Source organism: Tetrao urogallus (genome assembly GCF_951394365.1).
Source record: "Tetrao urogallus genome assembly, chromosome: 19".
Taxonomy (NCBI): domain Eukaryota; kingdom Metazoa; phylum Chordata; class Aves; order Galliformes; family Phasianidae; genus Tetrao; species Tetrao urogallus.
In genome coordinates this window covers 6,545,342-6,570,867 of record NC_136832.1, presented here as the reverse complement: position 1 = coordinate 6,570,867, position 25,526 = coordinate 6,545,342, and the positions used below count along the sequence as shown (strand labels likewise).

Below are 25,526 nucleotides of genomic sequence, written 5' to 3'. Positions count from 1 at the left end.
TGGTCCTGCCATCATGGGAGCAGACACATGGCTGCACCTCTTCAAAGATGTGCTTCATCGAGTGAATGTGCCCAACCAAGTATGGAATAACCATGTTTCAAGCTTCTCCTTCCCTGCTGTAAAACCCTATCTCAAGGGTTATGCAAGGAACTCGTAAGGTGGAATTAAAGCATCACATCCAAATTCTGCTGATCGTTTCTGGGCAGTGAAGCTAGAACGACTGTGCCAAATACTGGCCCCCTATGATAAGGGAAGCGGAGTGAACCAGTGTCAGACAGAAATCCTGAGGGATAAGACAGAATATTCAAAAATACAGCCCAGCAATAATAATTGAAGAAAAAAAATGCAAATGGGATGAAACCAGACAATTCACAGAATTGAGGACTATCCCAGAGTGATGTAAAAGCCTTATCCTGCAGACCTCAGGTAGAGAAGACAAGTTTAACCAATTCTAACACTGCAGAATCATCAATGAGAGCAAGAAGCAGCAATTGGGTCATTGTGTCTCAGACACTTGCATAATGCAGAGCTACGTGGCTGTTTTTGCTGCTCTTTTGTCCCTGCTGATGTCTTATTTAACCTGCTTTGGATAGTTGTCGTTTTGAAAATGTGCAAAATGGATTAAATTTTAACTGCATCATTTAAAAATACATGTGCAGATTTCTGAAGTGACTGGGATCTGAATGTATAGGGCAACAGAACATGACTCAAAGCCCAATTTAAAGACAGAAGCATGTTTTGAGCAAGCATGAACAGTTAGACTGAACAGCAAGGCAAAAGCATGGGGTTTTTTTTAGATGTTGAGTGGACTAAATGCAATGTGAATTTATCTGCAAACCATCTGTGATTTCTGGTATTTTTCGATGCCTTCACAGCTCTAATTTTAAGCAGTTACGTAGCCTTTAAATAATGATAGGTTCTTCCCATTTGGTTTTACATCAGACTCCACACTTGATCACTGAATGCTTGAAGAAGAGGCTGAGTATATTCCTCTGCAGAATAAAACAGTAGCTTTTTATTTTTGCAAGTAAAATGTGACATATTTTGGGACGGATTTTCTACATGCATAAAATACATCATGAGTTCTGCTGGATACGGTTTACTTTTTGTTTAGCTTTACGCTCCTCATGCAAATCCAGTGCTGGGATAAGGTGCTGGGTTGACTTCCCTGGAGGCTGAAACTCCAGACACAGCACAGAAGAGCAGCAAATCTCTCTGAATCACCTTAAAACTGATGTCAAGGGTGCAGGTTTCATCAGACAAAAGGGAAATTGAGAGTCATCATCCATCCAGTCCTTAGCAGCTCTGCTGACAAATCCGCTGTGTGCTGGTGTGTGATGTGGGCACTCTATAACCACAAATGGAAAGAAGGCACTGGTTGAGGAACTGATCAGCAACCCCAAAAGTGTGATTCCCATTCTTGCAGTGACCCCTAAGGAGACTGGAAGTCTCCAGGTGTGCTCTCCATACACTGTGTTGGGAGGGAAGATCATTTCTAGTAAGAGCTACGTCTCCTGAGAGCCTGAAACAGTTCTGAGTTATTCCAATCACCCCACAGGAAAAGTGATGATAACCACGTTATTGTCAGCTCTGCTTGCTGTTTCACTCTTTGTTCTGGCAGAAGGTTTTTGCTCACTGCTCTTGGCTATAGTGGAAGATTCTGATTCAGGGAGCAGTAAGAAATGGCACTGAGGATGAAGGCTTCTCCACATCTGGAAGTATCTTAGCCATTCCCACACAGTCTAGAAACAGGTAGGATGCATTCTTTTCTCCAGGAGGAAGCCCCAGGCATGGGTTCATAAACCCACAGCTTGTCTGCTTCGAGACTGCATTGTGTAGTATGATCTGTGGCAAACTGAAGACTGAAATCCTGAAAGAAATGGATGGAAAAATTGCGAGAATATTTGGCTAACCGTGTTATTGAGCCTGACAATTATTTGAACAAAAAACCCACATCCGTTTATTACATTTATCTGAAAGACTGTCAAGATTGTAGCGATGAAGCATGAAGAAATGGAGGGGCCCTGCTGGTGGGTATCAGTCCAGACTGCCATGGAATGAAGATCAGCATTTATCTATTTCAGAGGAAGATGAAGATAGTTTCCTACAGTGTGATTTATTACGTACAGTGCAATATTTACTGCAATGTTTGTCTTGTCCAGGCATTAAAGGGAGGCTACCTGCACTTGCTATGAAACTCAGTAGTGATCATTAGTTTTCTCTCCTGGCAACTAAATTATTTCTTTTTAAATGGGAATGCTTTTCTAATTGGGCCCTTTCTTCCCTAACAAATGACTTTCAGTGCTTCTGAAAGGATTTAGAAAGCATCCCAATTCTTTGGTGTTGCTGATTAATCACAGCCCACTTAATTCCTAGTAGCTGCCATATGAGTACCATAATGTACTTTGGTGTGAAAGGTTCGTCTTAATTACATCTTCCCCAGATAAGTCTTTGCTTCTTGAGAGAAGCGTGCTTTACTTGTCAAGCTGCATTCAGTGCTGCTGTGGATTGTTACCTCTTTTCCTCTACCACCTCACACCTCTCCACGTGAGTTCAGAGCTTACAAACACTACCAGACAGGCAGCACCCAGCATTCAGTTCTGTCTTTAGCCACAAAACACATCCAGAACTGGCAGAACACTGCAGCCCGCTCCATCCCATCTCTTAGTCCGTCCACATGGCACAGAGCAGCAGTGTGTGGAGATAACTGGGCTAGCTGCAGTGTAATCATGTTGGCATAGCAGTCTGCCAAAGCTGATGAGCAGTGCTGAGAGGCAGCGTGCATTAGGCTGGTCAGAATGCTGAAATAACAGAGCAGGCTGCTTCATGCCTGCAGCTGCTGGTTGCATCTCTACACCCCAGTGTAAAAACACCCATGTGTGTTTTGTTTTGTTTTGTTCATTTGAAGGGAGATCACCGGGTCCTGAAGGCTTTGAAGAATGTCAGTTCTGATGCTTTTCAGATGTGGGTATGTGTCCTAGGCCACCCACACCATTTTGCAGGTGCCCACTCAACAGCTGTCAGATAGGAAGGAGCAGTGCACATTTTGAACACCAGTTGGATTTTTGTTTTATGTGTAACTAGTGATATTAAGGCAAAAGGAGATACCCTGGCTTTCTGTAATGCCAGCTTTGGATATAGCTGTAGTGAAGATGGAATTACTGTATTGGTAGGGGCAAGATGGCACACAAGGAATATTTTCTGAGGGGAAAAGAAGCAGTGTGCAGCTTAGGCAAGGCATGCCCTAAAAACATGCATGCCAAACTATGCAGACTTCTGCTTTTATTGGTGGCAAATGAGGAGAAATAAGAGGGAAAGGGAGTTTTGGCTGGAGAACTTGACTCCTCATTTCTGAAAGGAGACACAGACTCAATCCACTGCTGATTCTCTGCAGTACAGCACTATACATTTCACTGCTTACGTGGGCTGAGCTGTATTGCTTCAGACCATATTGCTTCCAGTCCTGCTTTACCTCTGTGCTGAGATGGGAGAGCATTATTTAGATCAGAGCTGAAGGAGCATACCCATTTCATTTGCCTGATTTTTATGCAAAGTAATAGGGTTTCACTGGTCAGTAACTTGCATGTAGTCTGGGAACATTTAATTGATCAGATGCGATTTTCAGAATCCATGGGATGATAGACAGGAAAGTGTCACTGAGCAGAGAGCAAAGCCTCGCTTCACTTGGCCACTGACACCTCTGCTGTTCCTTGGCAGCCTCATTTCCATTTTACATATTAAAAAAAAACCAAAAAAACCCACAAAACATCTCTGAGTAAAGAATCTGTGCGAATTCTGCTTGCCGAATTTAATTAATACCTGTATGGGAGAGGTTGTTATTTATTCTAGAAACTGAGAAAACACCAATCTCAGCCAAGGGCTGGTGGCTGCATCAGAAGCTGCCATAAAATCAAGCCAGCAGTGCTTATTAGCACAGTGCTCGCACTTCCAAATCCCACAGGCCTTTGCAAACATCAGATAATTAAGGCTAGGTCCTCACCCTGTTGGCTGAAGAGCACCTGTTCATGGGTGTAGGGCAGACAGAGGCAGCCCTGCCAGCCTGCAGCTGCAGGACAGGGCAGTGACAGGACACGGGGGAATGGTTTTAAACTGAGACAGGGGAGGTTTAGGTTGGCTATCAGGAGGAAGTTTTTCACACAGAGGCTGGTGAGGCACTGGCACAGGTTGCCCAAGGAGGCTGTGGATGCCCCATCCCTGCAGGCATTCAAGGCCAGGCTGGATGTGGCTCTGGGCAGCCTGGGCTGCTGGTTGGTGGCCCTGCACACAGCAGGGGGTTGGAACTGGATGAGCATTGTGCTCCTTTGCAACCCAGGCTGTTCTGTGATTTTAAGTGCTTTTATTTCTATCTCTGTGCCTGCAGAAATCCATTCAGAATGTCGAACGGAGGACAATGACCCCCAGCACCTGAGGTAGCTAGGATGCTGCTAGCAGAGAACTGGGTAAACAGATGGAAAGAGAGCAATTGGGATGGAAAAACAAGCATTTTTGAGGAAGAAGACGGGTATTTCAGAGATGCGTACACCAGCATTCACGTCTTTCGCCCCGGCTACCGCCCAGCACCGGGCAGACGTTTCCTCAGCTGTTTGTTTCGAACGGGCGATACAAAAAGGCTCAGGAAGCGGCCCCAGCCCGGGGCAGGGAGCATTTCCCAGTGTGCCCCGCGCCGCGGCTGCGGGACTACATTTCCCAGCGTGCCCCGCGTCGCCGCCGGCCGCCGCAGGGAGGGAGCCGGGCGGGCCAAGATGGCGGACGGGGTGCTGAGCCCCGGGGTGAACCTGGAGGCCTTCTCCCAAGCCATCGCCGCCATCCAGGCGCTGCGTTCCAGCGTGACGCGGGTCTTCGACTGCCTGAAGGATGGGATGCGGAACAAAGAGACCTTGGAAGGCCGAGAGAAGGGCTTCGTGGCCGCCTTCCAAGAGAGCCTGCACTCCGTCAGCCGGGACTTGGGGTGAGCGGCGCCCGTGGCAGCGCGGCTGGGCCGGGCCGGGCGGCTGTGCGGGCGGGGCGAGTTTTTGGCTGTTCATAAGAGCCAGAGGTGCCTCTCCTGGGTGCTTCGCTCCGAAGGGAGGAGTGCTGCTCGTGGTGGTTTGTGTCGTAAGCAAAGCGAGGTGGCTGCGAGGCGCCGTGCCCAGGTGTGCGGGGTGGAGGGCGGGGGGATTTTCTTCTGTTTTCTCGAGGTTTGTGTTAAAACGAGAAGCGGGCGTTTCTTTGGCTCTGAGTAATCGTTAGTATCCAGGTGATGCAAAGCTGTACCGAAAGGTGTGAGGTTAACGTACAGAGCCGTGGCTGTGCAGTGTAGGCTGATACGTTTCAGAAGCATTGGTGGGAACGGCTGGGCTGTGCAGCCCCCAAAAGCGCTCAGGGCTGCAGTGTGCCCGTCAGTGCTCAGTGAATGTCACCTGTTGCCTACCTGTTCCCTTCAATTAGGAAAGAAGGCCATTAATCATGTTTATGAATGATGTTGCTCACAACTTAATGGGCTCCTGTCATATCCCTTTGGTGTTATTGTTTTTTAGTTGAAGAATCACAGAATGGTCAGGGTTGGAAGGGACCTCAAGGATCATGAATCTCCAACCCCTCTGCCACGTGCAGGGCCACCAACCTCCACTTTTAATAGTAGATAGGCTGCCCAGAGCCATCCAACCTGACCTTGAACTCCAACAACCATGTGGGCGTCCACAACCTCTGTGGGCAGCTGTTCCAGCACTCTCCCTGTAAAGAATTTCCCCCTGACGTCCAACCTAAATCTTCCATTCCTCAATTTCAAACATTTCCCCTTGTCTTGCTAGAAGAGGCCTCGTCGTTCCCAGCATGGAAGTTGTGCCTTCCCTTTGGTCGTCCTTCTTGTCTTTATCAGTAGCATTTTAAAGAACTAACTGGTCTAACCCCAACATCTTGCTTCCAAACAATAATGGATAGCAACAGGCTCTGACCTGTATTTTCACATGTGCTCTGTTACACTTCTTTGCATTGCAGTTTCTCATCCAGTGTTTCAATGCTGTGCAGTCCTTCAGCATCTCTTTGCAATTAGTCCTTGTCCTTACACCTGATATGAGAGTAGCTTCATCGTGAAGTTCCTTTTTCACCCCTCTTTTCCACAACATTAATGGATTTATTGATCATTGGATGCCCCAGCCCTGGAGGCATTCAAGGCCAGGCTGGATGTGGCTCTGGGCAGCCTGGTCTGCTGGTTGGCGACCTGCACTGAGCAGAGGATTGAAACTAGATGAGCATTGTAGTCCTTTTCAACCCAGGCCATTCTATGATTATTTTGTTTATTCACATTTATTTTACTGTGTACCTGCGTCAAGAAATATTAAGCATATATATATAAGTGTTCCCAACACAAGAGACTTGGAAAGAATACAGACCATGGATACTTTAGGAAACGATGATCAATTAAGAAGACTTTTGTGGTAGGAAAATTTACTTAGTTCCCAATCACTGGTGTTCATTTTTTATTAATTTCATTAAATGCAAACTGAGATATTTGGGACTTTTTTTTTCCACTGAGATTTTCATAAATCACCCTTTTGTAAGGAGCTGAGTCCTGCTCTTGATTTAGTGGAAGTTCTAGAGTTCAGTCATAGTAGGATTTAAGTTCACAAGTCAGGGGGAAAGGCATTTGATTAGTTGTGTCTCAGAAAAGACTGCACTTTATATCTGGGCAAAGCAGCCAGTCTTTCTTCTACAGCTGATTAATGCAAGCTTGAAAAGATGCTTAACTCTTGTGATTATTAAACGTAGTGTTTGACAAATGAGGTATGAAGTAATAATAGATCATTTTCGCAGTGAGCTTTTTTTTCCAATGGAAAAATGCTGCTTATACTTAGCTGAGTGTTTCATGCACTTCTCCAGGTGTACTTGTTGCTCATGAGAAACAAAAGATGCTTCCTTGCCCTGAGAGGTTGGAATGCATCTATTTGATTAGAGCAACCACAAACTTTGCAGGACCATCTCCAGGGTTAGGACCAGTTCTGCGTCTTTACATGAGGACAATATTAATTTCTAGTGCTTTATTGAAATAATAGGGCATCTGCCTGCTTGTTAATTCTATGATGACTTACAGTATTGCAGCCGGTGCTTCAACTTGCAGTTCTCTAGCTTCTAAGGGTGCTTTGCTCAGAAAATGGCTTGGGTGGTGGAAGTGTTTGCAGGCAGGTTGTGCCATAGCTTGGCTCTTTCCAGGCTGCCTTACGGACTCCTGGTTTGTACTTTCTCTACTGAAGAGCTGTGTGCTTTATGACAGACCGCTCTGAGCTGTTTGGTAACGGCCGTGATTACGTTTCTTTAATCAAACTGGGCAAGTATTTAAAACACTCGTGGGTATTAAAATAGAGTTTAGACGGGGTTGCTGTCTCTGTAGGAGGACTGCGCAACTCAGCTGTGTGTATCTCCAAATCTGACTTAAAAAAACCTCCTGTGTGTTTCAGTGAGCTGGAGCGGCTGAGCAATCTGGTTGGTAAACCATCTGAGAACCATCCCTTGCACAACAGCGGGCTGCTGAGCCTGGATCCTGTTCAGGACAAAACGCCTCTTTACAGCCAACTTCTTCAAGCCTACAAATGGTCAAATAAGGTAACGGAATGCATCAGTGTAATTTACTTGTATATTCCTCTGGAATGAGTGATCTGTGATGCATTAGACCTCTCAGTATCTAAGAGTGTCAAAACAAGTGTGAACTTGGTCAGCACAATGTGTACCCCGATGTATTTTCAAGGGTAAAAATTGTGTTGCAATTAAGGAGACTTGTCTACAACGTCAATGTTGGGCCCTTGTTTTTCTAAGAGGTCTGTTAATTCCCAAGCTGAGAAATAGTTTCCAAGTTAGCTGTTTAGTGTTGTCTTAATTGATTGTCAGTAAACACTGTAGCAGAGAATGTTGAGTTGATCCCTTACCAAGCTTACCTCAATAAAGGAAACTGAGAGGGAAATTGTCACCATCAGAAGTGATGATGACTTTCTCTACTATTATACTGTACTGATGGCTTTCTATACTATTTGCTGTTGTTAACACTATGTGCACTTGACTTTATAAGAAACTCTGGATTTGAGTATATTTTTAAGGTAATAACATACTTTGTGCTTTTAAAAATGAATTGTTGAAAGAAACTTTCTTCTGGTGAGAATAATTGAATAGCACTGTTTGCTGAATGTGTCTAGGGACAGAAACTGAATAGATATATTTGTTCTGAACATACTGTTCTCATGGTTGGTCGAAAATATCCCTTTTCTGACATCTGATTTTATTGGATAAGTAAACATTGCATTATTGCAATAATATTAATCCCTGTCTGAGCATCATTATGCTTCAGGTTGCCTGTTCCCATCCTAATTTTTTTCAATCTGTACATTACTTTTTATAGAAGGGATGAAACTAATTAGTACTTAAGATTCTCCTTAAAAATCTTTTTGAAGTATTATTGATCTGCTACAAAATGTAAGAGATGGATTCATTCCTGTCAGTTGTTACTTGTGACAGATTCCAGAGCTGTAGCTCTTAACTGCATACCAGACAGCAGAAGGAAGCAGGAATAATAAATCTGAAAATAGCAGGGGCATTAAAAGAAACAACTCTAAATTATTTATTGCAGTACATGAGCAAGGAAGGCTTTCTGACTACACGAGAGCTTGGTAGGCAAATCCTTGCTATCAGCTGAGCCAGCTGATTAATGTTAGTCAGATTTAAGACAGTTCTGTAGAAGTGTTTGTGTGAATACCACAGTATATGTGTATGGTTGCTCTTCAGAATGCAAACGTGTGCTAATGTCTGCCACAATCAGTAGAATTCAACATCTGAAGAAATTTGGCTTGGTTGGCAAATAGGGGGCAGGGAAATGCAGTTTTAATGGTTGAGAAAAGTATCTTGTTTGCTTGGTTTTCTTGCTGTTACTCAAACCAATTGTTGGCACTGAAGAAGAAGGAATTATTTTGCTACTTTCAGGCAAAACCACTTCGCATTTATGCTTGAAAACTTACAGTGCAGTGAAGTTACTTCTTCAGGGTATCATTAAAATTTTGGTAGAGTCATTCTGACGGAATTTTTTTAGTAAGAGTGTTACAGAGATTTGGAAAGTTTTTTTTTTTTTTTTTTTTTTTTTTTTTTTTTTTAAATACTGGCTTCTGATGTCAGAGAGCAAAAGGTGTTAGCATCCTGTGCACTCACATGTGCCTTTAAATGTTCCAGGAGAAAACCAGTATCTTTTAGAGTCATAGAATGGCCTGGGTTGAAAAGGACCTCAAAGATCATGTAGTTTCAACCCCCTGCTATGTGCAGAGCCGTCAACCAGCAGCCCAGGCTGCCCAGAGCCACATCCAGCCTGGCTTTGAATGCCTCCAGGGATGGGGCATCCACAGCCTCCTTGGGAGGCTGATTCTACCTTTTCATTTATCTTTTAGTTTAGTTCTATAACAGAACTAAAACAGACTGCTGACGTATTTCAGTGCTCTTGTCCTAATAGTTATTCTGAATTTTACTAGCTGCTTTTCTAAGGTGTGTAGTAACCAGCAGACAGGAGGAGGTTGCCTTTGTTCCTGACAGCAGATGTGTTACCTGTGTTGGAGGTATTAACAGCAGGATACTGCCGTTAGTGTTGAGGGCTGTTGTGGTGCTTGTATAGGTTGCTGCTTAATTTTTAATTGTTAAAAACACTTCTTCAATAAGTGATATTGCATTACCTCTTTTGACCACCTTTTGTTGTTATTACTTGAGCCTGATGTTTTCTGTTGCTTGGCAGGGAGAATTTAGGTGCGGTGTTGTGTCAATACGCATTTAATTTTTAATTTGTGACCCTCTGTGGCTTGCTTGCTTGTATTTTTGATGAGCTGAGATAAGGGCATTTTCCTCTCTCTGATTGTTCACGCATTGCTTATGACATGAGTAGCTGTACAGCTGCCAGGGAAGGATAGATGGAGTAGAGTTTCGGGGCTATGGTGCAATTCCTAAAAGACATCCATGAAACAAAGGGGAAATGAGCACATGCACACTTCCTACTGTGTGTTTCAGTGCATCTTGTTTATTCTTAAAGCGTGGGAGTGTGGTAGTAAAGCAGCTTGTAATAAGGAAGGTCAGTAAAAATAGCTGAGCTATCTCATGAGCGGTGAATGATTTTTGGTGTATCAAAGTACTGTGTGCTTTTTGGGGGAAAAAAAAGACTTTGCTGCATTCTTTTTTTAATTATTTATTTTACTGAAAGCTGAAAGAAAACTTAGAGACCTGAAACAGTGAGCATCTCAAAAAAATAAGTTAAATCAGCATTTCCAAAGTTATCCTCAGTCATAGGATAGTCAACATCCTCATCCAAGTCTGCTTGGATAAAAGCTGAGGTATTTTTTTGGTATCTGTATCAGTATGTCTGCTTTGGAAGGAACAGCCTTGGCCAGTTCTAACAGTAGCCTTCCACATACCCTGGTCCACGCAAAGCCCTTTAGATAACAGCGCTGCCAAACTGTTGCAGTAGTTATTTCTTGAGATGAAAAGCTTTGTTTTGATGTGGGGTCAAATGAATACCTGTTGTTGGCTGGGTGTGGGATGCATGGCCAAGCTTTTGGAATTAAGTAGCTGCGTTGGGAGCTGTGGTGAAAATGATGTTCACAGACCTTTTCCTTACAGAACTGTGTTGTCCTGGCAGCTCTCATTATTTATTAGCACCTGCTATCCTGATATTTACTTACTGTAGTTTATCCAATAGTTTTGCAGATGGTGAAGTCATTCGTGTAATAGAAGCAGCTGTTGGGGAACTCAACAGCTTGTGAAGTGCTTTAAGTACACATACAAACAGATGTACAACTTTCCTTTTCCAGGTGTTTAACAGAGCTTAAAAACCAGTGCTGACATAAACATGGAAAGTTTAAAGTGATCTTAGTGCAAGAGCTAAGTGGTTTTGTCTTTGCTTTTGTAGAAGTCATGCAGGTAAGTTACTGCGGCTGTAGGGTGTGCAGAAGCACATAGTAGGTTTGGAACAGGCCTTCATAGATTTATTTGTTTTTCTCCTCTACAGTTTTATTTAAGAAATGACATTTTCTTCATCGTGGTTGAGGTACTGTTGCTCAGAAGGATCTTTATGTGCCCTCTGATGCTGAAGATACAATGTGAGATGAGACAGAATGGAGCTGTTGTTCTGTATGGTATCATGACGAAGGAGTTCTGTGCTGTGAGTTATGCCTGAGGTGGCAGTGGGAAGGGATCCTGGCTGGTGTGAGCCCTGGTCCTGCTTACTCTACTGCCCTGCGTGCTGATGCTGACTTTTGTTGCCAGCTGCGTCCTTCTGCCATTCTGATAGAAGTCAAGGGAAATTATAAGGGAAATGAAGGGTTTTCTGGGCAGGAGCGTAATTATTGATGTTGGGATTAAAGCAATATAATGTATGTAGCCCAAATATAAAACACTTAATGAGCTTGTGCTGCTGTGGCTGTCTGATCCAGCTGCAGTAATGCTAGCAGTTAGGGTAGGTGCAGAGTTTTGGAATCCAGGAGTTTGAACTCATGCTTTCAGTATGGGAAGAACTTTGTCTGCTGCTTTGACGAGGTTATTTATTGCCTGTGGTGTATGCTTGTTCACCCTCTTTGCCCTTGGCAGAGCATTTGTATCCCCTCACCCTGTGCGTGCCCCAGGCATTGTCTGTTCAGGTGTTCATTCCCTTTGACTGCAGTGGAACAGCAGATGTACAGCATGCTCTGTGCTCACCGAGCTGGGCGGGTGTTCTACAGGGCAGGTTCCCCCTCTCTTAGGAGGTGCTGCCAAGTAGTTCACGTTCAGCATTTGTATCAATAGTGTAGATTAGTTGCTTTGTTGGTTTCTTTAATTATTTGAAGTGAATACTCAAAATGAATCAGCTGCCCAACTCCCCAGAATTGCTCTTTCTACCAGCATTACAAAACTCTGAGCTTGCTGTACAGCAGCAAACCAAGTCTTCTCTGAGCTGCTGAGTAACTGCAGCATTAGCAGTGTCCTGACCACTGCAGAAGATCTCCTGCATCTTGTCTTTATTTTCTCTTGGTGGGATGTGGTTTCACACTCCCAAGGCGTATTATTAACAGTAGCACAACTAAGGGAAATGATAGAGCTGTGGTCGTGTGAACAGTTCATGTTATGTTAAGATTTGTCCTTGACTTTAACTTCATTGAAGTCCGTTGTTGGCAGCACCACTGATGGTGCTTCTTTCTATTTGCTCTTCTTACATTCCAGCACTTCAGGAATTTGCACCAATGTCCATAGATGTATTTGAATGGAAGGTTTGCTATTGGATGTTATCATTGTGACACGGGATGGAAACTTCCACAGACTTACCAGAGATGCTGTAAAAGCTGCAAGAGTGCAGAAGTGAGCAGTTGTCATCAGTTTATTTGAAAGTTGTGCACTGGTAAAGACAAACCTGAATAAAGATATTGCTGTTTGTGTGCATCTTAAAATACATTTTGAAGATATTTGGATTTCAGTTTGTTATTTAGTAGCTTCCTGGTGAATTTAAAATTCAACTGTTGAGATAATTACCGTTAATGAGTTAAAATGATTTTCAGTCACATGACAAAAGAAAAAAGGAACATGCAGTTTTTGTTCATTAAATTATCTTGATATGTTCTCTGATAGATTATTGGTATAAATTGTGTTTGCTGTAGATCTCAAAAAAAAAGAAGAAAAATCAATAGAGCCTGTAGAGAAATTCCAGACTTGCTGGGCTGCACTTGGTAGCTTAGTATTGATTAGACACAAATATTGAGCTTAATGACAATAAATGCCATTAAATGCTAACTATAATACTAAAGGAACACCGTTGAAGCAATGTCTTTTCTTTTTGTTCTTCCTGATTGTAAAATGAAGCGCTCGTTCCGAGGAACATTAATTTTCATTTCTGGATGCTCTCAAACATTGTGAATTTAATGTAGTTTTACAGTAGCATGGACAGTGTAACTGAGTTACTGTGCTGGCAGTTGGGTGGGAGTTCAGGCAGACAGCCAAGGTTTTGTCCTTCAGGACTTTGTGCTAAAAAAACCCAGCGTTGTGATGTTCTGACACAGCATTGTATGAAGGCTCCGCTTTTTCTGCTGAGATTCCATCCACCCAAACTGGGAGTTGTTTCCAAGCGTGCTGTAACAGCAGTGACAAATGCGTGGTGTCGCAGTGACTGCATCCTCTTCTCAGCCACGGCTTCCCGAGGTTACTTCTGAAGAGCACCTGTGTGCTGGGGGGGAGCAGCAGGCTGTGTGCTGCACCTCAGCTCTCAGTGAGTGCGAGCTGTGAAGAACCAACTCGGGGAAAAGCAGAATCCCTTGGTTTGCTTACAGAGGGACTGAAATGGAAAGAATAAGATTCGAGTTGAAACAGAACAGCTGGTTATACATTTTCCCTACAACGATGTTAGTGCTGCACATCTCAATTTGCTTTGTGGGTGCAAAATCGGTGCGTCATAGAGGGACTGGAATGCAGGGGCTCCTCTGGATTGCCTGTAGCATGGATAAGCCATTGGTGTTTGTATTCCTGGTGCTGGAGAAATGCACCATGCACGTCCTGGTGATGTCCTGGGGTTTCCCTGTACAGAGCACAAAATAGGAGCTGGGCTGCTTGGGTTCTACTCTTGCCTTCCTTATTAATTTTTATTGTGATCTTGAGCACGATGAGTGATTTTATTTTATTTTTTCTGTCCCCCATTTTTCTTATGTTTAGAATTGAATAATAATATTTAACCTACTTCTTGGGAGATTCTGGTCTAAATGTGTCTCGAGTGCATTGGGTTCTTTGGGCAGAGATGTAGTGGATGCCAAGTGTTGTACGATTAGTGACTAATGGCTGCCTGTCCCTCTGGAGGAATGGATGCCATTTATGGGCTTTTAATTTCATGCAATTTTAGGCAAATGTTTTGGTGAAATGCCTTTGTTATTGACAATTGCCTTAATGATTTTTTTATTCTTTATTTTTAAATGACAAGGCAACAGGTGGTTACCTCTTGGTCTCCAGCTGCCGCGGTTCTTAATTATTAGCCAGTTCTCTGCTTGATTAATATTAAATTTTATTATTGCAGAATTGATTTTCAGCAAACAGAAAAAATGAGAGTGGAAAATTGAGGCGGTGTGCAAAATATGTATGGAAAAAACACTGGGAAAGGTTATGAATGTAAGAACTGCCTCTAGGTTTGATTGTGCCCAGAAATGCTTCCCAAGGCTGCGACTGGGAGCGCTGATGGTGGCTAACGCTGTTGCACCCATCTCCTTTTTAGGAGCAGGTTATTTGGACTTCATGGGCATTTCAGTAGATTGAGTGACATTAGTTTTGTTACTTCAGGAAGAGAAGAGTGGCAATCACTTATTTGTCACTTCAAAAGAAAGACATGATTAGCCGTTGATTCTGGCTTGTTTTGCTGTATAGTTTTGACAGCCTGTGCCTGTGATCTTCCCAGACTTATAACTGTTATAATTGATGCTAGGCTGCCATGGTAGGGTAAGATTTATATGTGTGGAATTTGCCTTCCTTACTCTGTACAGCTACAATCCTTTGTTTCACATCTGAAACATCCTGAGAGTATGATAAGGTGTTTGGCTATTGTGCCTGGTGCTTGTTGTTATTCAGTGTATTTTTCAAGGCTCTAATCAAAATAATGCTGTAAGCAGTACTGGTCTCACTTTCCCTAATTATGGGAAGTGATATATCAGTACACACTATTATCAATCACAGCTCCCTTGTCAGCTGGTGGGAATTATTTAATGCTTTGCAACACGTTTATTTGCTAATGAGTATTTTTCTCCTGTTTCTTTGCTAAGTATTAATGTTCTAGCTGTTAGCCTATTTCAGGATGGAAATGATTGATGCTGCTTTATTTTAACCAAAACTCTGCTGCCCACTCACAGCTCTTGCTCCCATGGCTGCTTTTCCCTCTGCAGAAGCTCTTCAGCCCATTCCCATTGGGTGACTGAGTTGTGACTGAGATGCCTGATGTGCAAAGCAGAGATTGCGTTTCCCTTCTGAGCTCTGTGATGCTGTCATCAAACAAACAGGTTAAAACTGCATTTCTAGTATTAATAACAGACTTCCAATAGAAATAAGCCATGCACAGGCACATCAGTGCAGCATATAGGTGAATATCATGGTACAAACATAAGATTGGAATAAAAGACTTTACGTTTAGAAGTTGAGAAATACAACCAAGTGTCACTCCATGTTGTATCGGGATTAAGTGAAGAATATGTTGGACTGCAGAAGAAGAGGAGCATTGTAAACATCCCTTAGAGCTAGCACTGCTCTGAATTTGGTTGTGAGCCCTCCCCATAGCTCTGACCAACTCGCTGCTGCTGAAACCTGCCTGCCCTCCTCTGGGCGGCACAAATTCCAGTCCCTCTAATTGTCCCAACAAACAGATTGCACAAAAACCTCCCAATGAACAGATTTTATCATATGTGAAATGTTGAGGCTTTTTATCCTTTTTCACCCCCCCCCCCCCACCTTTTTACGTATTTGCTCAAAGACTTGATTGGCTTAAATTATCTCAGAAAACCATAATCTAATGCTGCCTAAAACAGTCCAATTTGCCAGTGATTTGACTGGAGAATTTCTTGAGGTGTGCCCCCATTACTTGTGGTTCCTCTGAGCCAGGGGTGTGCAGGGTTTTGTTGTGTGGGAGAAGTGGTGGTGGTTGTGGCATGCTGCATCGCAGCCCACAGGTAGGAGCCGTAACCATATTGGGGTCCTCATCTCCCTAAGGAAGCTTCTGAGTTAAATTAAAGACGTTCATAAAGTACTTGGGGACCTTCATATGAAGGGTATTCAAGAGATATGAGCACTAATATAAAATAACTGATAGAGCTGATAAACATCCTGTTGGTGTTCTTTATATGGAAACACTTTTTTTTTTTTTCATAGCTTCTGAAGGAAATCAAGCAAAACAGGAATTTTAATGATATCACCCTGTTGCTCTCCATTATTGTTGTCAGATCTTTTGGTGTGTCTGTTATTTATTTATTTTGTTATGTAGGACTGCCCTCACCTCTCTAATCTCCTTCGGATTTCTCTTTCAGAGTTACTAAAATTGGTCCCCTCAAAAAGTTCACAGAGTGACTTAGCTCTTTGAATTCCACACAAGCGATGCTCATTGCTGCATCTTAATCAGGTACTGCAAATAACTGGGCTACAGAACATGGAAGCCACCTGAAAGCAAATAAATGTGATGTTGGTCTGTGGAAGGAGCTGTGCATAATCAGTGCAATTCGGATACCACCTGATGAAAATGTACATTTGGCAAAATTGGCAGCAATTTTTTTTTTCAGGAGTTACTACTGGACTGCCAACATTGGAGATGTGTCACCCAAGGAGTCCGTGGTGATCCCTGAAAAACAGTTGTCTGCTTTTGCAGGTGAACTTGTTTCGAATCTGGTCAGATACTTGACCCAGCTGTGAGGGATGCTTCAGTTTTGTGCATCAGGCTGCTGTGCTGCTTTGTGAAAGAGCTCTGCTGAGTGACTCCTGATAAGGCAGCCAACTTCACTTCTGTTGTAAAGTGCTCCCTCTTGAGAAATGAGCTTGATTTTTATTTTTATTTTTTTTCCTGCTGTAATTACATTCTTCTATCATTAGTTGGCTGTGAGTAGGAATGTGGAAAAACAATACTCTGAATGTGGTGGTTGGCATTGTAGCCTAGGAACTACCACCAGGCTTGTTCTGTGGTTATGGCAGCATCCCTTAACCTTGTAGAACTTCATGTGGTGCCACAGCAGGGCACTTCGGGGCTGGGAGACAGAGACTGGAAGGTACATGAGAATATGGATGTGAGACTGTGAGCTGCTGTTCCTAACTCCTTTGGGATCTGATACCTCTCATTGGCATAAGCTGGCATTTAAATCAGAGTTGTATAGTCCTGAAGATGGAGAGAGCTTATCAGTACATGTTATCAGCTTCTGTGTCAGTGTAAGATTAGCCCAAGCGTGTAGCAATTTATTTTATCTCTTTTTAAATGTCCTGGCTGTAAGGCTTCCATTTGCACAGGAAACAAAACTGAATAAAATGTTGGAGCCACTGACATTTGTTCAGGTACGGTATGCCTAGAAAAGGCTGTCCTCTGGATTAATGAAAGATTTACTGAAAGCTGATTGACTGTACCGGCTGCTCGTCTTCTACCTTCTTGATGTTTTCGCAGAAGGATCAAAAGGCTCTGTGTGCTGAGCAGTGTTCCCTTGTTGTGCTCTGTTGTGAGGTTCTTGGCTGAGAGTGAGGTTCAGTCAGGCTCCAGTGCACCGCTGGATTTGCTGCGGCTGTAGGTTCTTGAGTTGGACGCCTAAAGCAAGGCAGGTTGGCAAGCTGAAATGGCTTGTGGCTGTAGCTGGGTGCTTGCCTGGTGTCTTAGCTAAAAATGCATTTCTTAGAGCGTGCTTTTTTTCTAATACATGCTGATAATTGGCTTGCTCCCAGATAGCTGCTCTTCAAAAGGACGTGTACTGACAAGCTGGTAGTAATAACTGAGATCCTTATTGGGTGGAATTAGTGTACATCGCTGTACTAAAAGTGATGAGCATGCTGAAATGCTAAGGATATTTTCAGTATTACTTCAGTTTTGGTTGGAAAGCCAAGTCTAGGAAGCTACATCTTACAGCATGTGATGAAGTCAAAGTGGTCTTTGATATTCAGATTTATGCTTCAGAAGGAAGTTGTATTGAAAGCCCCCACCAGGCTTGATTAATTTGCCTGTTGTGTTTGAATTCTCCAAGCTTCTGTAACTGGCAGTGACATAGTGTTATAGGTGCTCTATATGTTTTGTGGGCTATTAGACACAAATTAATTATATCTAGATGTGACATTTTACAGCATATTCTAAAATAGATGTGTTTACTTCTCATTATATGAAACTGCAATTCCTGTGGAAATTGATGTTGAAAATACTCACTGAAAGCCTCCCAGGATCAGCAGGCATGAAAAAAAAAACTGTGCCCATGTGCAATTATTCACAAAAGTTGGGTTCAAGTGAATTATGTTAATCTTCTCGTGTCAACAGCAGTTTATTCTATTTTCCTTATTGCAGCATCCTATTACTGCTAGTGAAAAGCCCCATGACTGTGGACTAGAGCAGAAAGAGTCCTCCGGTAGCTTTTAAACTGTTTGAAGCTGCCCATGGTTTGAAAATATTCAGGAATCTGTGATATGAGCTGTTTGACATTTTCCTATTCCAAACGCTCAAAGGAATAAATCTCCATAAAGAGCAACTCAGTTTTAAAAGGAGCCTCTTTGCAATGGCGTTTGGAGTCTGAGGGTGTGACTTGACTTCCCTCTTTTGGCTGACCACCACGATAAAACAGCTGAATCAAAGACATTCTCCTATGTAAGAAAATATATATTTTGAGGTCTTGACAGCTTGTTTCCAGTTTTAGTCTAATTCAATTTGAAACAGCTGTTCCAGATCTCTGCAAAACGTGGTTTTTTTTGATGGAAATCATGACATTCTCAGCTACAGCAGTGTTACTGGGTTGGGCCTTGGTTCAGAAGCTGGCTTTTCTTTGTGTTAAAATATTTCTTCATTCAGAGAAGATGCCATTTTTACATCACAGAAGCTGTATTCAAAGAGCAATAGCTTCTCTCTCCTCCCAGGGTTATCTCTTACTGTGGTTGGATAATGTTTCTGTCCCTGCATGACTTTTAAGAAAAAAAACATTGCTGTGTGTTTTGCCATCGCTTAGGTTTTCATTCTAATGTTCCCTGCCCTACCCATATGCTTTCAGCTGGGTTCTATTTAGAGATTTTGCTGCAGTTGTCTGTGCACTCAGCCTTAGCAAGTTCTCTGGCTCGCCTTATGCTTCAGTCTTACGCTGGAGTCAGATCTCATATTTTCAGATATGTCACATTTTCAGTTTACTCGGTGCCTTTTTTCCCTTGTGCCCTCCCTCTTCCCCCCCCCGGGGTTGGGCTGCATGGGGGGAGGGAGGGCATTTCCCAGAGCTGAGTGTAGAAACCTTGGAGATCTCAGAACTGATGGGCAAGCTCTGCCGTGAGATCCTAACGTGGAGTGCAGTTAGGAACTTTCTGCATGGAAGAATTTGCTGTCTAGTGGGCAGTGTGAACACACATGTGTTAAGATGGTGTTAAGATGGTGTGTGATTCCTGATGGGAAGAGTGATGGTTTCAAGAGCAGCAGTGCTGCTAATGGCATGGGAAGAACTGGACTTGTCCTTGCCTTTCTTTGTAGCTTGCTGGATGGATTTCACAGCTCCCTTCATTGTGCATGGCTTTGTTTTCTCATCTGTCAAATATTTCTGCTCCAGAATGAGTACTTGGAGTAATCAGATGGACTGCTGTGAGAGGAGCAGGGTGCTGCTGGTTGCAATCTCACTTGTGAGCCTGCTGCAGACCAGTACCTTCCCAAAGCTCTCTTGGGTTATCTGCTAAGGCACATTTTATTAGCTGAAATAAAACCTGACATCTAGCATGACTCGAAAGCTTTGCTACTTAAAGAGCTGTTAAATATGTTTTCCATTCCAGGTTCAGCGTTTTGCCTGGTAAATACTTCGGAACGTTTATCGCTTTCCTTGAGTCTTTTTTCCCACAGTCTAAGGAACCTGACTTGGGGTTGTGTCAGGATTAACTGAGATTACTGGCATCTTCTCTCCATCCCTCTTGTGTACCTTGTATGAATACATCCTAATAACTATTGATATTGCATTCATCCTGTGAGAGGCAAAGACCTTTAGTGTCTGCTGATGCTGCAGTTTCTGATGTTGTGTTTTTCTTGCAAGTAAAATCAATTGAGACAAATCTTAGTAACTTTTACAGCGAAATAAAATGACTATGCCAGGCAACCACTAAAAGTTCCTTTTTTTTTTTTTGTTTAAGTAAGGAGATGCTCTTAGATCACATCTACGGGGTTGTTCAGCAGAATTGATTGGTTGATCCACTAGATTTAAAGGTCAACTGTAATCACATTTCAGGAAGATTGAAGAAGATACAAAATTGCTGCTATGCTTTTCTGAGTCCTATACCTGCTTCTGATGCTCTTTGATTTTCCCCCTGTACGCCTTAATTTACTCAGCTTGAGCATCAATACGTAAAGGGCACAGGTCAGGGAGCCTGCTTTGTCTTGTCAATGAGGGAGCTGGTTAGTTGCTGTCCTCCAAACTGATCCCTTCCTTCTGGAGGATGGGAAGCAGATGGAAGGAGCGCTACAATCCGTGTAAATGGAAGAAACAAATCCCTTTCTTGTAGAGGAGTGCTGTGAAGAAAACTGCAACATAGTTGTCAGTGTGAATTCATCCAGGAGATGACATTGTCCCTTCAGAATGCACAGGTGGAATAGAGAGTGGAGGCGTTCGATTGTGAGGAATCAGAGGAACATCCGTTTGTGTCACAGCCTGGTATTACATCGTTGGTATTACATAGTATTACTTGCCATAATGGCAAGGCAGGTTTGGAATACTGCTTGGGAAAGGTTTCAAAGCCAGATTTCCATGTAAAAGGCATGGAAGACCTGCATTGAGACATGAATACATTTCTTGTTAAGTTTTGCAGCAGCACAAACAAGATGACTGCTTTGCCATAGCAGCCTGCACAAAGTAAAAGCAGGGATGTGGGACATCGAGGGGTTTGGATACAATGCCAAAAGAATCTGATATGAAGAGGAATTGATGGAGGAAAAGGTGATTTAGTTTGATAAACCAGAACATGTTTGTGATTCTTAGAGGTTTTCATCCTTCGTGATGATTTATGTTCCTGTGCAGATAAGCCTACTCTTCTGTGTGGGTCTTTCATAGAGTAACAGAGGAGAAAAGGTGTTAAAGAGGAATAGATGTGAATGGCAGGGGAACTTTTCCTGCATCAGGGGATACTGCGTTGCGTATCTGATGATATACCAGTTGTGTTGCCACAGTGAGGGTTTTCTTAGGTTGAAAGATGTTCCTTAGAAAAAAATACTTCTCAAAAGTATCAGCTGGGGAGGATATTAACCAATGTATGGAGGTTATTTGTTGTAGAACTCCAAGAGTCTATTTTGGCTCACAAAGTACTGTCCTTAGTGCATTTTCATACATGCTACCTTGTAACATGCAGTCATTCCTGTACGTATTGGGAATCAAGGATCTTTTGTGCAAGCATCCATGACCTGCCTTAGAAATAGGTACTGGCATACAGCAGCAGCTGAAGGATGTGGCTTGGCTGGACTGAGGACTTCAAAGAGGTTGAAAACAGGCATACATCTATTCATGAAGCTCCCAGATTTCGGGAAGTCATCAGGTTATAAGGGAATGCTGCTTTGTGGAAGGAAGCTTGCAAGGTTTAAAGAAAAAGAGAAAAAGCAGCACATGATCACTAAGAACATGATAGTACAACGCTGATTGCAGTTTATGCTTTTTGCTTGTTTTCCCTCCAAATCACAGAGTTCTTTCCTGAGTTTGGTAGTCCTGCCAGCAGGATGCTGTTGTGAATGAAAACGATTTAACGTAAGAGCTGTCGTTTGCCAACATAAAATTAGAAAAAGGAAAGAAAAATTTGAGTATTTGAGCAAAACAGGTACTTAATCAAACATAATCCCTAGCTTTCTTGAGGGGAGCAGTGCTGGTGGCAGCTGTTATGGTAGGCATAGTGCTGTGACTGTGTGCTGGGCATTGCTCTGCAGGTTCTGTTCTAATGCTTGTTGTGTGATCAGCTCCCAAAGAGAAATGTGTGCTGAATTCCTCAAGATGAGTTACTTTAAGGAATAATCATTGTGGTTGCTGACGGAGAGCAGTAACAAACTTGTGCCTTCATGCTTCTTCTACAAACTAGACAGAAGTGCTGTCAGCTGTGCTTTAATGCTGACTCCTTTCAGAATGCTGCCCAGTTTATGCCTTCCCCTCTGTATCTCAGAAGATGTGGACTATGGAAAGTTTTGTGATTAATGTATTTTTCTTTGTAATCTATTCATCTTTGTCCTTTGATGGAAATTAAACTGGTTGGCTTTCTTGCTGATTGGTGTCCTGCTGCTGCTGCTGCATTTCTGCCCTCTGACTGCTGCAGGCTGGCTGGGAGAGCTGCCCATGCTGTGAGTTGGTTGGCTCTGAGCGTGTCCTCAGGTCTGGAGTGTTATTTCTACCCAAAACCAGCTGTTTATCTGCTCCAGAGGCTGGAAACCTCCCTTGGCAAATGCTGGTTTTGTTCTACCTAGTTCAGGTCTGCCAGAAAGAAGAACAGAAATTGAAAACCCCACAGCTTGGTGATGCTGCCCAATTGTGGGCTGTACCAGCTCTGTGGTTGTGAGCCTTCGTTATGCAGCTCTTGCTCAGTGCACTTTTATTTAAAGCAGAACTGAGTAGCTGACAGCCATTCTGAGTAATGTGGGATTATGGGGAGGGGGACAGGACAGGAGGAGGAATGCTGCTGGTGCTGGGCAGTTTGCGTGCATATATTTGCACAGAACTGTGCAAGAAAAACTGAACTAAATCACGGTCTTACCGAGGAGTACAAGCTTACTGAACTAATAAATATATATTTTTTTCTTTTCTAAATATCCAGAACCAAGCAATTCAGTTTGCAGTGACTGTTGCAACAACCGGACAAACCAATGCTGCTACATCGCTGCGGTGTCCCCGTGCTGATGGCTCTCGTGAAGCAATCCCCCAATCGCAGAGCCATCTGTTTCCTTACTGTCCAAACATTAGGCTCAATAGTATAAATTACAAACTGCTCCGTGGCTTTTGACTGCTCCTGTTTGCTTAGCATGCCAGAAGCGAGCCTTCAGCTCTCAGCACCATTTATAAGCTTTACTTGCTCTTTTATTTTCTTTAACGACTCGGGCAAAGGCTTGCAGTTGAATGAATTGTCAGTTGTTCGATGTTGCCAGAATGTTGACTTGATAAAAATAAGCTTTGAAGGGGATGTAGATAGCATGCTTACTAATTTATTATGCTTTTTATTTATGATGGTCACCTGAAGCAATAGAATAACATTAGCAATTTTTACTTCATTATTGATGAAGTGTACATAGCAGTGAGAGGGCTGCTTAGGTGGTGCCTTCAACTGGGGCACTGGTGGAATGTTAGGTTTTGATATTGTGAGATTTTCTTAGCGATATTCAGGGTATAGAAATAAGGTATGTCCAGAGCTCAGTGCAGAGCTGAAATGTCTGGGCTCCATGGTGGAGAGTTCAGTGTTAATTAGGTTAGTGAGGAGTGCCTGCAAGGCTGCTGATCCGTGAAGAGTCAAAAGCATGCCAACCTCTTTTGAAGTCCATAAAAACTAATCATTCAGGTTTACCCACTGTTTTAATTCTTTCCCGTGGCAACTTGGAAAAAATGCCTCTGTCTTAAAGCCCTGATAACAGCAGAGCAAATTTCTAGCTAAACTAGAAATTGCTGGTTTTTATTGTGTCCGAAAGATAACATTTCAAATTCTGCTGGGCATTTAGTTGTGTGAACGTTGCAGAGCTTGTTGGTGAGGGGTGTTTGTGCTGAGTACACTGACAGCTGCAAGTCTGCTCTTCAAAACTCAGGCTTGGCCCTGAGTATCATCCTCTCTCCTCTCTACTCCTGTTTTGAACCCAGTAAGGAGAAGCATATGTTTTCTTGCATCAGACACATTGGTGTTACCTTGTGAAGCATGACAAGGTCATGCATTTGTATGGCAAAAGAGAAAACCTCAGATTAGATTTGATCTATCTTAGACTTGTGGGTTTTTTTTCAGTGATGTATGACAGATTCCCATGATATACATGGTTAAATTTCCATTCATGTAGGTATGCATGCGCTGATGCTACATTGCTGCTCCTGAAATTGGTACTGTTATATTATTAATATTGCAGATCATGCCAAGGAGGTGTCTTGCATTTAATAAAGAACATAAGAAGGCTTGCCTGCCCCGTATGAAAATCTCAAATTGGAAGTGAAGATGCTATAAAAATTTAAAAGCTACAAGGTCAGCCTGAAAATCATGTATTTTAAAAGCAGGAAATCATCTATTTTTAACAGCAAATTTCCTTACTTGTTAGTACCTTTACTAATAACATATTCAGTTATTAAGGCTTGAAAAAGGTTTTAAGCCTTACTTTAATTGCAAAACTGTTTTGTTACCATTTTGTTCAGAGCCTGTTAAATCTGGGCTCTCTGGTTGGGCGACATGAGAACTGATCAAAAGCATTTGGATTCCTGCACTCCCTCTGTATGATCAAACAAGTTGAATTTCTATTACTCATAAAAGGTAATGGATGTCTGGCTTGTTTTGTGTCTTTACTGCTGGGGGAGACATAAGAGGGTTCTTTGTTTTAGCAAGAAAAGACCAAAAGAAAAAAAGTAATTAAAAATAGAAATTCTGTTCAAGCTGCAGCTGAGGTGTTTGGTTTAAACACTTGTGGTAGTAAGCACTGGAACGTGGGGGAGGGATGGTATGAGATTGTGCCTTGGAGGACTTCAGAGGTGAGTGCATGTATTGGGTTTTTTAGCTATGTTGGCTATATTTTCAGGACAGAATAGCTTACAATGGGTATGAAGCAAGGCTGAGTACTCGCAAAGGTTCTGTTAAGTTCACTTAGTATTTCCTCAGAAGCTTGTGCCAAGAACTGACTCCGGCTGTCCAGGCTCTTAACCATCATGTGCCTTTTCTTTTGTCTCTCCTGGGCTCAGTGACTGTGTTCCATCTGATCTGAGACATAAAATGAGAAGGGTCTGTATCCGTGAGAACAAACTGTCCTCCAGAGCACAGAACTCAATTTGAAGGTTTGGAATCTCAGGTTTTGACTTAACTTTCAACACGCAGCTAGTAGGATGTGCTTCAGTGCCAATTAGTGGCTGATCAAGACAGCAATTAATGGTGATGTGCTCCTTTATTTTAAGTGATAGAAGTGTAAGGGGGGGAGGGGGGGTAAAGATTTTAACTTTAAGCTTGCTCACAGCCCAACTTAAAGCCACTTTGGGCAGCTTTGAAGAGCCGTGGTGCATCTGTCAGCTGTTATGGTCTATAGGAGCTCTACTTTAGGTGTACAAGTGGTAAATCATTCAGGGCTCTTAAGGTCTGAGCTTGCTCAGATCCACACCCAACAGGAGCGGAATAAGAATTGTGAAGGTGAACTTAATCTTTCCAAAGAAATCGGATAAAGCAGGAGAATATCATACAAGACATCTGAGAAGATGAGTGTGGGCATTGTGTGTAATACCACAGATACCATTTTTGCATGAAAATGGGTGCTGGGTAACTGTTATGCATCCCTGCGATCCGATGGATGGTGCTGACTGGAGGTCCCTTGGAAAGAGGTGTGCAGTGGAAGTCAGTGCTGAGCACGAGCAAAGGTATTGCCTCGTTACTGAATGCTTTCTTTGGGGCCTTAACAGTCTGTAATGGATTAAAAGAACACGGCTTCTCTCCTCCTGTACATCAGCCGTTAAGTATGAAATGTTTAATCGGTCAGTGCAAAAGCTCAGATCTCACAATAAAAGGATATGTTATAGACATCTAAATAAATACAATGCAAAGCTGTCCGGAGAGAAATGCTTCCTTTTGGTGGCAGTGAGAGAGGGGTAAATAAAATAACTGATGTGCCCCATTAGCTGTCAACCAAGTTTCACGTGACGTGTCTTTCC

General features: G+C 42.8%; 1 protein-coding gene across 2 annotated transcripts in view; it reads left to right on the top strand.

The window, feature by feature from the left end:
• Positions 1-4,763: 4,763 nt before the first annotated feature.
• Positions 4,764-25,526, top strand: part of MED27 (mediator complex subunit 27) — a gene marked incomplete at both ends in the record, with an annotated part of 80,295 nt that continues 59,532 nt past the window's right edge. For both annotated transcript variants that reach the window (XM_079544730.1, XM_079544729.1), the window contains 2 exons: positions 4,764-4,969; positions 7,455-7,599. In XM_079544730.1, the coding sequence (XP_079400856.1) occupies positions 4,764-4,969; positions 7,455-7,599 (351 nt within the window). The remainder of the gene's footprint in view (positions 4,970-7,454; positions 7,600-25,526) is intronic.